Below are 15,604 nucleotides of genomic sequence, written 5' to 3'. Positions count from 1 at the left end.
ATTGCTTATGTTTTATATTCAATGAACACACTTGTCAAATTACTTTGTTTCATTTGTTGTTAGCAAAGGCACAAGCCTTTTATTAATCATGCAGTTTTATTTATGGTGATTTTTCTGATTGTAGAGTTCTATTATATCTTGCCACTTTGTTCAAAATATCATACTGATAAGTTGTGTAAAAATCTGTAATATATTTGTATCAAGATGCTTTTGAGTTCAACATAATTTTGACATTTGATATTATCTTTTCATACTTGATAAAAATCTTTAATTTGTATACAAAATATCTCAATTGCATTTAATCTTAATGCCTATCGCATATCTGTATGTGATTTTAATTTGTATTTAGAATAGTCAAGAATATTCCATGTGCTTGTTGAATTAACCAACTCCCAAAATATATCCTTTCTACAATACTGAAAAAGATAATCATATTTGAATTCATAGATGCTGTACTATTATATCAAATTATGATTATGAGCTGAGCAAGGCACAAATTTGGCATAATTATTTTGGGGGAGAAATACTGGATTGTATACCCTTGTATACATCTGACATACCTGCTCCATTATCATATACCTGGCCAGGACAATTTTTATATAAATATGATCTCTTTTAACTTATTGATAATTTCATAAGCTAGACCATATTGAGTTTTTCTTTAAAATGAAAAGTTTTTTTAAGATATAATTGTCCAGTTTTTCCTTTTGTTTCAATAAAGTCAAATAAAACTCTCCTCTTTAAATGACATTATTCTTAATGTAAATAATCAGGCACATTCATTCATAATGGAGTATATCTGGTTTCCAAAGAGCAAGGAAACATTTTGCTTTTTTTTATTCTTCATGGTATTTCAGATTTAACATGATTTGCTAACAGCATTATATGGTTTTTTTAAATTTTACTAGACAAATAAAGCATAGAAGCCTTTTAATGATTAGTTATATGATGAGGAGTTCCTGTAAGTTCAAGTGATTTATAAACATTCCAGCATTTGGACTTCCAAGAGTTTCCTATGCCCATCTAAGAAATAAACAATTTTTGCACAAAACATACATTTAAAATCACTGACACATATTTTAACACATTCTGTAAAGCATCATCTATTAAACTATCAGTGAATATATGTTTAAAAATACTTCCATTTTTAAGGGGCACCTGCGTGGTTCAGTTGATTAAGCATCTGACTCTTGGTTTGGCTCAGGTCATGATCTCACAGGACATGAGATTGAGCCCCAGGTCAGGCTATGCAATGACGGGGTAGAGCCTGTTTGGGATTCTCTCTCCCTCTCCCCTGCTCATATGTGCACTCTCTCTCTCTCTCTCTCTCTCTCATTCTCTCTTTAATAAATAAACTGAAAAAAAAATACTAACATTTTAAAAGCATCAAGATGAAACATGGAATTTTTGTGATCACAAATTATTTTTCAAATTTTAGAAAAATTTGAAAGCATTTTTTTGGTTACAAAAATTTAATTCTGTTGTGAGACACCTGGGTGGCTCAGTCAGTTGAGCATGACTCTTGATTTCAGCTCAGGTCATGATCTCATGGTTTGTGAGATTGAGCCCTGCAGTGGGCCCTGTGCTGACAGCACAGAGCCTGCTTGGGATTCTCTCTCTCCCTCCCTGCACCTCCCTCACTCATGCTCTCACTCACTCTTTCAAAATAAATAAATAAACATTAAAAAGAAAAGAAAAAAAAAGATCCAACTTTTGAAAATTGTTGCTCATGATGTAAAACAGATACTCCAAAATCTGCATGTTGAATAGGCCCATGCTCTATTAAAAGCATTTTGATTTTATTAGAAATATGTGGCGACAATGAAGAATTAATAAATTTATTTCAAAGGCATCTTCTTATTTTCTTGCTGATGCTTAAGAAATCTAGCTTCTGAGACTTCCAACATTTCATTTTCTTTATCTTTTCCTCACATTTCAAAGAAAAGTCTTTATTTAACTCTGAATTTCATAGTAATTCTATTCTAATAGTATCAATCAACATTAAAGACTATAATTTTCAGCCACTGGAATATTGTGTTTTTCCACCCTGACTTGTTACAGTGCCCTATAATTCTGATCAAGTTGTGTATGTGTTTTTCCCTATGCACCACTTGACTTTTTAGGTGCCATATTTGTTTTAAGAAATTTTTGGTATACATTTTAAATATATTTATTTTAATTAGTACATTCAGCTAAACATAACAAACATTTATTTAATTAATTTTTTAAATGTTTATTTATTTTTGAGAGAGAGACAGACTGGGAGTGGGGGAAGGGCAGAGAGAGAGGGGGACACAGAATCCGAAGCAGGCTGCAGGCTCTGAGCTGTCAGCACAGAGCCCAACATGGGGCTCGAACTCACAAACCGTGAGATCATGACCTGAGCTGAAGTTGGACGCTTAACCAACTGAGCCACCCAGGCACCCCAACATTTAATTAATTTATATAAATTAAAATATGTAACAACCAAATAGGTATACATAAACATTTGTATGAAAAATATAAAAAGTTAATGATTACAAACAATAGAAAATTACATACCAGGAGAATCAGATAAAATGTCAAGACAGAGGAATTTATCCCAAATGAAAGAACAAGATAAGGTCACAGCCAGAGTTAAGTGAAAGAGATATAAGTAACATGCCTGATGGAGAATTTAAAGCAACAATCATAATGATCACTCACTGGAATTGAGAAAAGAATAGAAGACATCAGGATGACTCATACCACAGAGAAAAAAAAGTTAAAAAAAAACAATCAGAGATGAAGAATGCAATTAATGAGATTAGAAACAGGCTTGATGCAAGGAACAGCAGGCTGGAATAAGCAGAGGAACAAATTAGTGATACGGAAGACAAAATAATGGAAAAATAATGAAGCTGAACAAAAAAGAGAAGGAATTATGGAACATGAGAATAGACTTAGAGAACTCAGTGACTCCATAAACATAATAATATTCATATTATAGTAGTTCCAGAAGAAGGAGAGGGAGCGAAGGGGGCACAAAATTTATTTCAGGAAATGATAGCTGAAAACTTCCTTAATCTGGGAAAGAAATAGACATCCAGATCAAGGAGGCACAGAGAAATCCCATCAAAATCAACAAAAGCGGGCCACACCAACACATATTGTAACTACATTTGCAAAATACAGTGATAAAGAAAAAAAATCTTAAGAGCAGCAAGACAAAAGAAGTCCTTGACTTACAAGAGAAGACCCATAGGTTAGCTGGAGATTTCTCAACAGAAATTTGGCACGCCAGAAGGGAGTGGCATGATATATTCAAAGTGATAAATGGGAAAAATGTGCAGCCAAGAATACTCTATCCAGCAAGGCTATCATTCAGAGTGGAAGGAGAGATAGAGTTTCCTAGGTAAACAAAAACTAAAACAGTTCGTGATCACTAACATGGCCCCACAGCCCTGCAAGAAATATTAAAGGGGACTCTTTGAGTGGAAAGGAAAGACCAAAAATGACAAAGGCAAGAAAGGAACAGAGAAAATCTCCAGAAACAATAACAAAACAAGTAATAAATCAGAACTAAATACACAGTTATCATAAGTACTCTGAATGTAAATGGACTAAATCCTCCAATCAAAAGACACAGTGGGTCAGAATGGATAAACAAAACAAGACCCATCCATATGCTGCCTGCGAGACTCATTTTAGACCTAAAGACACCTGCAAATTGAAAGTGAGAGGATGGAGAAACACTTATCACACAAATGGATGTCAAAAGGAAGCTGGAGTAGCAATACTTATATTGGATGAATGAGACTTCAAAACAAAGACTTTAACAAATGATGAAGACACTACATCATAATAAAGTGGACAATCCAAAAAGGAGATCTAACAATTGTAAATATTAATGCACCTAACATGAAAGCATCCAAATATATAAAACAATTAATAACAAACATAAAGGAACTAATTAATAATAATACAATAATAGTAGGAGACATAAACATCCCACTTACAACAATGGACAGATCATCTAAGCAGAAAATCAACAAGGAAACAATGACTTTGAATGACACACTGGACCATATGGACTTAAGAGATATATTCACAACATTGCATCCTAAAGCAGAATACACATTCTTTTCAAGTGCACATGGGCAATTCTCCAAAACAGATCACAGACTAGATAACAAATCAGGCCTCAACAAGCACAAAAAGACTGAGATCATGTCATGCATATTTTCTGACCACAATGCTATGAAACTTGAAATCAACCACACAAAAAAATTTGGAAAGACCACAAATACATGGAAGTTAGACAACCTGTTACTAAACAATGAATGAGTCAACAAGGAAATCAAAGAAGAAATAAAAATAATACATGGGAAAAAATGAAAATGAAAACAATGGTCTAAAACCTTTGGGATACAACAAAAGCTATGATAAGAGGGAAGTATATAGCAATAGAGACCTACCTTAAGAAGAAAAATACCTCAAATAAACAAACTAATATTACACCTAAAGGAGTTAGAAAAAGAAGAATAAATAAAGCCTAAAGCCAACAGAAAGAAGGAAATAATAAAGATTAGAGCAGAAATGATAAACTAAAAAAACAATACAATACATCAATGAAACCAGGAGCCAGTTCTTTGAAAAAAATCAATAAAATTGATAAACCTCTAGCCAGACTTATCAAAAAGAAAAGAGAAAGGATCCAAATAAATGAAATCACAAATGAGAGAGGAGAAATAATAACCAACACCACAGAAATACAAACAATTATAAGAGAATATTATGAAAAACTATATGCCAACAAACTAGACAACCTGGAAGAAATGGATAAAGTCCTAGAAACATATAAACTACTAAAACAGAAACAGGAAGAAATAGAAAACTTGAACAGAACAATAACCAGGAAAGAAGTTGAATCAGTAATCAAAAAATTCCCAACAAACAAAAGTTCAGGACTCAATGGCTTCACAGGAGAATTCTACCAAACATTTAAAGAAGAGCTGATACCTACTGTGCTCAAACTATTCCAGAAAATGGGAAAGGAAGGAAAGCTTCCAAATCTATTGTATGAGGCCAGAATTACCCGGATAACAAATCCAGACAAATCCAGACAAAGACTCCAAAAAAAGAGAGCTAAAGGCCAATACCCCAATAAACACGAATGCAAAAATTCTCAATAAAATACTAAAAAACTGAATCCAACAATACATTTAAAAACACATTCTCCACGATCAAGGAGGATTTATTCCTGGATTGCAAGGTGGCTCAATATTTACAAATCAATCAATGTGATACATAATAATAATAATAATTATAAACATAATCATAATAAACTTCATATCAACATAATAAATTCCATATATGAAAAACACACAACTAATATCATACTGAACAGGGAAAAACTGAGCTTTTCCTCTATAGTCAGGAATAAGACAAGGATGTCCACTCTCACCATTACTATTTAACAGTACTGGAAATCCTACACTCAGCAGATGACAAAAGGAAATAAAAGGCATCCAAATTAGCAAAAAAAAATTCAACCTTTCTTTATTTGCAGATGACATGATACTCTATATAGAGTATCCATATAGAAAATATATACTCTATATAGAAAATCCATAAGACTACACTAAAAAATTGCTAGAACTGATACATGAATTCAGTAAAATTTCAGGATTAATGTGCGAAAATCTGTTGCATTTCCTTTTTTTAGTGTTTCTTAATTAATTTATTAATTTATTTATTTATTTTGAGAGAGAGCATGCGAGTGGAGGAGGAGCAGAGAGAGAGAGGGAGAGAGAGAATCCCAAGCAGGCTCCATGCTGACAGTGGGAGCTCAATCCCACAAACCATGAGATCATGACCTGAGCTGAAATCAAGAGTCAGATGCTTAACCCACTGAGCCACCCAGGCACCCCACACAGAAATGTGATGTGTTTCTATACATAACAATGAAACAGCACAAGGAGAAATTAAGGAATCAATCCCATTTACAATTGCACCCAAAATAATAACATACCTAGAAATAAAACTAACCAAAGAGGTAAAAAACCTGTCCTCTGAAAACTATAAAATGCTGATTAAAGAAACTGAAGATGACAAAAACACAAGGAGAGACATTACATGCTCATGGATTGGAAGAACAAATACTGTTAAAATGTCAATACTACCCAAAGCAATCTACACATTTAGTGCAATCTCTAATAAAATACCAACAGCATTTTTCACAGAGCTAGAACAAACAACCCTAAAATTTGTATGGAACCACAAAAGACGCTGAATAGCCAAAGCAATCCTAAAAAGAAAAGCAAAGCTGTAAGCATCACAATTCCAGATTTCCAGTTATATTATAAAGCTGTAGTGACCAAGACAATATGGTACTGGCACAAAAACAAACACATAAATCAATGGAATAGAACAGAGAACCCAGAAATGAACCCACAACTATATGGTTAATTAATCTTCAACAAAGCAGGAAAGAATACTCAATGGGAAAAAGTCCCTTCAACAAATGGTGCTGGAAAAACTGGGCAGCAACATGCAAAAAAATGAACCTGGACCACTTTCTTAAGAAACACCATAAACAAAAATAAATTCAAAATGGATGAAAGACTTTATGCGATACAGGAAAAAATAAAAATTCTCATGAACACAGGCAGTAACCTCTTTGACATCAGCCTTAGCAACTTCTTTCTAGATTGATCTCCTGAGGCAAGGGAAACAAAAGCAAAAATAAACTACTGGGACTTCATCAAAATAAAAATCTTCTGTACAGCTAAGGAAACAATCAACAAAACTAAAAGACAACCTACAGAATGGGAGAAGATATTTTCAAATGACATAGCCAATAAAGGGTTAGGATCCAAAATCTATAAAGAACTTATAAACTTAACACCCAAAAAACAAATCACCCAATTCAAAAATGAGCAGAAGACATGAATAAATATTTTTCCAAAGAAGACATACAGATGGCCAACAGACACATGAAAAGATGCTCAACCTCACTGATCATTAGGGAAATACAAAACAAAACTACAATGAGGTATCATTGCATACTTGTCAGAATGGCTAAAATCAACAACACAAGAAATGAGGTGTTAGAGAAGATGTGGCTTGCACTATTGATGAAAATGCAAACTGGTGCAACTACTGTGGAAAACAGTGTGGAGGTTTCTCAAAAAGTTAAAAACAGAACTACCCTACCATCCAGCAATTGCACTGCTAGGTATTTACCAAAGAATACAAAATACTAATTCAAATGGATACATGTACCCCAATCTTGAGATTGGGGTTATTATCTACATTATCTACAATAGCCAAATTATGGAAACAGCCCAAATGTCCATCGGCTGATGAATGTTTAAAGAAGATGTAGTATTACTCAGCCATAAAAAAAAAATGAAATTCTTGTCATTTGCAATGGCATGGACAGAGCTAGAGAATATTATGCTAAGCGAAATAAGTCAGTCAGAGAAAGACAACACAATATGATTTCACTCATATATGGAATTTAGGAAACAAAAGAAATGAGCAAAGTGAAAACGAAGAGATATGCAAACCAAGAAACAGACTCTTAATGACAGAGAACAAATTGATGGTTACCAGAAGGGAGGTGGAGGGGATGGGTAAAATAGGTGATGGGGAACAGGGAGTGAGTGCACTTGCTGTGATGATCACTGGTTGTGGTATGAAGTGCTGAATCAGTATATTGTACACCTGAAACTAATATTATACTATATGTTAACTAACGGGAATTTAAATAAAAACTTAGAAAAAAAAGGCATCTCTACCTGATTCTTCTTACTCCCTACCTACATTATAATGAAACTCCACTAACCCTCAAATTGGAGGGGAAGATTCATGGCATACATACAGTTATAGAACAATAGCAGTAGACTGTTGAGCATACAGAATACAAATAGTTGTGTAACAGAGGCTATGTTAGAAGCCACTAAATCATAATTCCAACTATAATCTAGTATAGGAAAGGAACTAACTTTCAAAGAGAAAATGTAAAACTACAGAATGAAAAAGAGTGATACTAGGAAAATATTATCTGGGCATGGTAACACCATCTAATCAAAATCTTGAAGATTAATTCAACCTATCCATCCTATCACAGGTGTACCTAAAATAAATACTTGCATCTATTCAAAGAACTATCCACATCACATTATACTTGAAAGACATACCTGGACCAAGATTGTTCTATGTAGCCTTCCATTCAATATGACTGCCTTTAACTCTGATGATGGCTTGCTGAATTTTTAGTATAAGGTTTTTTCTTTTAACAAAAAATAAATTTAAGAAATTTGGTTTATGTATAAAAGGCTGGTTTCATTTGACACAGATGAAACAGGGCAATCAAAGGAAAGTAAGAGTTCAAAGATTTATTCTAGTCAAGTATGAATGTATCAGAAAAGAATCAGTAGATGACGTGATGAAAATATGGATTCATATTCATATGGATTCATAAATTTTCTTCATGCCTCTACATACTGGAAAGAAGATGGGCAAACTCTGTTGTCCCCAGGGCACAGGGACCAACTGTGGCTAGGGGATGGAAGAAAAAATTCCTAATCTCAAGACCCAGAACACAGCCATCTTAAGAGTGAGGCAAAACCAGAATACAGAACATCACCCCATGCCCCACCACCCACCTCCAGGCTAGCAAACACCAAATAACAAGCAACAGCACTACTGCTGAAAAAAAGGCAACAGTGTAGAGAGAGAAAGACACACCCTCTAAGACTCAGTGTCACAGGGACTAAAGCTGAGTGTGAAACAAGGATATTGAGGGAAAAAACCTCCAGTGATATAACTCCCACCCTAAGCACAAAGAAATACCAGAGGAATTGAACCTGTAGTATGTTAAGGGTAACCATGGCAACAAGGAAGCTACAACCCAGTTCAACTCACTATTAAGTGAAACAAAATTCCATAGTAATGACTTAACATAAGAAAAGGTACACCTATTTTCAGATATATATACACTATTTACCTTAGTCCTAGATATAATTTCTTGCTTTTAACCAAACATGATATAACACCAAAAAAAAAAAAAAAGCAATGGGAAAAAATGGACTGTAAGGAGACAAAGCAATCAGTAGAACCAGACTTATAAATGACCCAGCTATTGGAACTATCAGACAGAAAATTTTAAATTACTATTATTAATATGTTAAATCCTTTGGTAAAAAAGGAGGACAACATGCATGACCAGAATGGGAATTTTAGCAGAGGGTCAGAAACTGCAAAAATCAATGCAAATGCTAGGAAAACAACAACTACAACAACAAATGACAGGGATGAAAAATACCTTTGATGAGCTCATCAGCAGACCTGATACACTGAAAAAGTGAATCAGTGAAACTGAACAAAGGTCAATAGGTAGAAACTACCCACACTAAAACACAAAAAAAGTGTGTGTGGGGTAGGGTGGAGACTAAAACAAGGCATCTAAGAACAGGGACAAACATCAAATGGTATAGTATTTAGGAAACTGAAGTAGAAGATACAGGACAGCTCAGAGGATATTGAAACCCCAAAAGTAGAAGATTCAGGACAGCCCAGAGAACACCAATCAGGGTAAATGTCCCAAATAAATAAACAACTAGATAAACATAAATAAACATATGTACGATCCAGAATAAGATACATCATGCTCAAACTGATGAGAACTATAGATAAAATAAAGATAAAATCTTGAGGACAACCAAAAAATTTATATATATATATATATATATATATATATATATATATATATATATATATATATATATATATGTGTGTGTGTGTGTGTGTGTGTATATATGTGTGTATATATATATATATATATATATATATATATAAGATCAAAATTCAGTAAGACATTCTGTCAGAAAATATGTAAACCAAGAGATAATAAAATGATTCTACACTCACCAAAAAATATCTTTCAAAAATGAAAAATAAAGATATTTTTAAATGAAAAGAGCACAGAAGAATTAATTACCAGTAGATCTGCAACATAAAATATATCAAAGGAAGTTGTTTATGCAAAAAGAATGTGATACTAGACAGAAATGGTGAGCTAACAAAGAAACAATGAGCATTGGGCATGGTAAAAACAGCAGTGAATATGAAACTCTTTTTTAGAATTTTTAACTGCTCTAAAAAAATAACCAGCTAAAACAAAAACAGTAACACTGTACTTTGTCTTTATAACCTATATAAAAGTAAAATATATGACAATAATAGAAAAAAAAGAACTCGCAAACTATTAACATCAGGAATGAACAAGAGGATTATCACTGCAGACCTTACAGACATTAAAAGAATAAGGAAATAGTACAAACAACTCTACATAGATAAATTCAACATTAAAAACTACAACTACCAAAACTCACTCAAGAATAATCATATAATCAAAAAAATCCCATTTCTATGAAACTTATTTGTATTAAAAACGTTTCAAACAGAAGGAAACTTTCTGTGGTGTAAAAGAAAGCTGCATGGAAGAAGGCGGCTAATTCTGTCTAGGTCTCACTAACTCTACAAGACAAGAAATGCTGTTCCAAACATAAATGCTGAACCTGCCTCACTTCATTACACTCAGAAGGAGACATGTAATATTTTGTAATATTAAAAATAATGACATCAAAAGAACAAGTACTTGAGCAAAACTATTTCTATACACATCCAGTAGACTGCCTAGTAAATAACATTTATATGATAATCCTGAGTGTTATATTAAGAGTACCAGTTTAAGATAGGTAAAACACATTTAATAAGTAGCTAAAACATAAAATATTTCTATTTTAAAAACCAGTTAAGTCTTTTAAAAAATCCCAGAAAATATAATCATCTGGAAAGATTAGTATTCCAAAGTGTCAAATCTTTGAGGTTTTACTGATTTCAGGATTTTTATATCATAAATTTATCTCCATTAACTCACTAGTTGAATTAAACAACAGGCAAGTGAAATATGTGATGCCTTTGTAAAAACAAAAACACCTTATTAGAGTTACATATTTTTATTATCTAAAGACAAACAAAAAACAAATCTCAAATTTTTTTCCCTGATAATATGCCATATGCCAATAATTACTGATGTACACACAATGAATTGAAATGTCTGAAAAATTAAACCAATAATACTTTCAAATGTATAAACCTTTAAAGTACAAATAAAACAAAATTTACCTCAGACACAGGTTCTTGTTCCTTAGTGGGAGCTTCATTTTTTGATCTTGAAAACAAAATAAGTATTGAATATTTTATATTTACAATGGAAAAATATGAGACAGTTCTTTTTTGCATGTTTAAAATAATTAAAATGTAAATCTAAACTAAAGTAGATTTGTAAATGACTTCTATAAATGTTTTAAGGGAAAAATAAAATGCACAAAATAAACAGATTCAATAAATGTGCTAAATAAATTAATACAGACATGTACTTCCTTCTTTTCTAAAGTTAAGAGCACTTATGAAATTTTCTCTATGTTAGATACAATTATAAATAAAGGACATAATACATTAGTAAAACAATTTCAAAAAAGGAATTACTTTTCATTTAAAAAATGAAAGCACGTTTTATGCCTCATATATAAATATGCATGAATATTTACTATCATAGGGCTTAAAAAGGGAGAGAAGAGAAAGAGAAATTTTATCTATTATGAAATTCAATGTAATGCTATTTTGATATCTATTATAATTAAAGTGGCAAACTCACAGAAATAATTTAGAATTCTGAAGGATATAGTCTCTTAAGAGCCTTCATAAGCATAGCTCAAATAGTAACTATAAATTTTTAAACTTGGCTTCTAGAAATAAAAAAACTAATTGTAACTTATTACAACATTCAGAAAGGCATATACCACCTATAAAATCTTTTGAAATAATTTAATATAAAAGCTAGCTTTCCCAAAAGATCTTTTACAAACTGCTGATAACTCAATATTATTTGCTGATATTATATATTAAACTCAATTATAAACCATATAAGTTGGGTGCCTACCTGATCTAAAATGCCATTAATACATAGTAAGGTGAATTCATTATTTTATGAAGGCTTACAGTTATACCTAAAAGGTTAATACATTTAACATAAGCAACAGTTATACTGACTTAAATTTCATGTACACAAATGAAGACATATAATAGGATAGAAATGTCAAATATCCTAAAAGCTACTCTCATGGTTAGTGAAGTACAGCTGGTGTACATACATCCTTTTCTTTCTCCATTCTCTGTAGTCAAACTGAAAAAATTAGGTTGATAAAGGCTAATAATTTACTAAATATTAACAATAATTTGTGTAAAATTACTTATCTATATTTTAATTATTACATGAGATTGCAAACCATTGGAAATTGAGCATGTATTTTTTTGTTCTTTTACTCTGTTAGTGTATTACAATAATTTATAACTAATTTACCAAACAAATTTAAGCAAATAAAACTTGCAGAAATATTGACAAAATGCATAAATGTCAATCATTTTGGGAGTCAAAGATTTTGTAATTCTCTAAAGTGTTTAACTGTGAAAAACAATATTCATACAGATGAAATTTCAAGTGTTTAGTCTAACTTCATTGCTTTAATGATTTATACAGGAAAATGATAGTCTTAAGAATAATATCTACAAAATAGTAAGAAAATATGAAACCTTAGTCTGAAGAAACAAAGAGTAAACATTGGACTAATGAAATTTTAAAGTAAATTTGAATAGGAATGCCTGGGTGGCTCAGTTGGTTAAGTGTCTGACTCTCAATTTTGGCTCAGGTCATAATCACACCATTCATTAGAGTGAGTCCACGTTGCTTGGGATTCTCTTTTTCCCCCTGCCCCTCCCCCTTTAGCACACTCATGTGCATATACTCTCTCAAAAATAAATTTTAAAAATCTTTAAAATAAATTTGTATATTACAACTGATTTTTATTTCTAAGCAGTTAATATTTTAAACTCAGTTTGAAAAGCCGTGCAACAAACTACTCACAAAGTAGTTTAAAAATATTTTATAAAAGAATTTTCCTTCTCAGCTTATTACTGAAATATTATCAAAGATCAATCTTACATTCTTACAAAAGAAACTTTACTATGCTTATCATTTTCACATATGGCTGTTCTAATGAACGGATTTTATGCAACAATTAAAATGAAAGCCAATAAGCATGTGTTACTATTATTGCTGACATTTCATTTGGGGAAACTGGGTCCTCCTACTATCTCTGGAAGGTAGGTTAGTGACAGAGGTTTTTATTACACTTCATTTTACTGGCTAAGAAACTAGTAAATGAGAACAAAGTAAGTTATTGAAATAATTAGCAGTAAGAGGTCTATGATCCCAATCTTATTTTAACTATACTGATATTCTGTTTATGGAACAGAATTATAATAACCAGTGAAATACTTAAGAAAACAAATATTTAAAAAATTAGAAAAGCACACTATAAAAAATTTCAGAGTTACAAATTCATCACTAAAATGTACACTACATTTTTATAATTACAAAAGCATACTTTAAGATTAACAAATTAAAAAAAGACTAACAAATTTTAATGCAACTCATTAACATTTATTGGAAAAGAAAAAAATGTTCTTACCTGTAATTCTTATTCATTAAAGATACCTGCTGAAATAGTCATCATTTGAGATATTCAATTGCTTGGCAGAAGACATTGAAATTTGCTAAGCTCAAAGTTCTGAGCTAAAGACCTGCTATTTAAGTTAATTACACTTTTCACCTGGGAATGTTGCAATAACTTTTTATAGAAAAAAGTAGTACAGCATTTAAAACAAACACTAAGATTTCAGTGTAAAGAGAACAGAAAGACTGTGATCAATTTCAACAATGATTAGAAATCAAGATTGCAAATAAGTTACTTTTCCTCTGTATGTGAACTTGCTGAAACAGATCTTTCTGATAAAGGACAATCCTTTCTCTCTAAAGGTTAAAGTAAACTAAATGTCACTTCTTGCATTTTTCTGCAGGTCACATAACTAATCCAAGGCTACATGTAAAATAAATATTTCAGGTCAATTACATTAGTGTGTTCTTTGCAGGTTTCATTCATACTATATACATAACCACGGGTTAAAGGGAAGAGCTATAAAGGGAAAAATGTTCAGATTCATTTCAGCCAGGCTACATTATTTCCTTCTAATTACGTTTAAAAGCCCCAAATTTCAATGCTGAGTTTTAAAATGTAATCTTCAATTTCAGAATATTTGTAAGCATATGAAAAAAGCTAAAAAGTTGTAAAAGCCAATAGTAAAATCAATCAGTTCTTAAGATCTTCCACTTAGACACTCATGATTGGATTTAAGATAGTAATCACCAGACTAATAAATTGTAGTAAAACATCTAGTCTACCATTTCTGATCATATGTTGTGGGAGATGTTAATAGATATGCAGAAAGGGTAACTGAGCTAAACATTTACTAGGTTGCACTCTTACTGTGCTAAGAGTTCCAATCCAAAGACACAGTCCCTCCTATCAAGGAATTCACCATCACCATAAAGGAAACATATAGAAGCAAATGCTTATGTACTGTTGAAAAAGAGACATCTATATGACGGAATGACTGTACAAAGGACTGAGCCACTATGAAGGGGAACATGCAAGGAAGCAACGAATATACTACAGTAAACTTGGTTTTGCAGCAAGGGTTAGCAAAGCAGGAGAAAGGGATTCAAGGCAATGCAAAAGAAAAGAAGTATGAAAGAAGACAATGATATAAGAACCTGAGTGGTCTCATAAACCTGAAATGTAGGGAACAAGGGAGAGGGGTCAAAAACACAATTGAAGAAATAGCAAGGACAACTTCAGGAAAGATGTTGATTGCCTGGGTAAAGTGCTTATGTTAAGAACTTTATTTTAAGGCGAACAGGAAAGTATGATTAAATTTGTACATCAGAAATGCAAAGGGTAGGGATGCCTGGATGGCTCAGAAGAGTGTCTGGCTCAGGTCATGATCTCCTGATTTTGGCTCAGGTCATGATCTCCTGGTCATGAGCTCAAGCCCCATGTGGGTGGGTCTCCATGCTGAGTGGAGAGTCTGCTTGGGATTCTCCCTGCCCCCCTCTCAAAATAAATACCCCCTCCTCTACTTTCTCCTTTACTATTAAAATAAATAAACATTTTAAGAAAGAAAGAGAAAAGGTAGTATTAGGAGAGGATAGGTTCCACCCAGGAAGTCCAGAGAAGAGACAGTTAATGCCTGTTTCAAGTAAAGCAGTAGTGTCAATAAAGAAGAGGAAGGTTTAGGGAGACAATAAACAAAATAAAAACCAACAGAATATAAGTACCAACTTGATAAAGATAAATGAGTAGAGTAAATAGGATCACCTATATGTCTGCCTCAAGTGGCAAGAGAATGGTAATACCATTAACCAAGAAAGGAAATTCAGGCGGAGAAACAACATATACTGTGGAGGGGAAATGAACTTGTGATGCCTGCAAAACATTCAGATGGAAATATTTACCACTCAGAACTGCTCAGGGTTATTTATTTCATCCTTGAGGAAAAAGTCCAACCATCACTTCCAAACAGATAACCTCAGAGTCATCATTCAGAGCTTTACCCCACCCCCATTTTTATTAGTTTATTTCAATCAATCAACAATTCAATTCAGAAATATCAC

General features: G+C 32.4%; 1 protein-coding gene across 3 annotated transcripts in view; it reads right to left on the bottom strand.

Moving 5' to 3' along the window:
• Positions 1-15,604, bottom strand: part of ZNF280D (zinc finger protein 280D) — a 139,957-nt gene that overhangs the window by 15,987 nt on the left and 108,366 nt on the right. For 2 of the 3 annotated variants that reach the window (XM_042941934.1, XM_042941935.1), the window contains exon 20: positions 11,158-11,203. In XM_042941934.1, the coding sequence (XP_042797868.1) occupies positions 11,158-11,203 (46 nt within the window). Of the gene's footprint in view, positions 1-11,157; positions 11,204-13,562; positions 13,592-15,604 lie in introns of all 3 variants that reach the window. The other variant, XM_042941933.1, reaches the window with a different exon arrangement.

This window comes from Panthera leo, chromosome B3, assembly GCF_018350215.1.
Source record: "Panthera leo isolate Ple1 chromosome B3, P.leo_Ple1_pat1.1, whole genome shotgun sequence".
NCBI classification, from domain to species: Eukaryota; Metazoa; Chordata; class Mammalia; order Carnivora; family Felidae; genus Panthera; species Panthera leo.
Note: the sequence above shows the minus strand (reverse complement) of the source record. Positions and strands in the feature narration are given on the sequence as shown.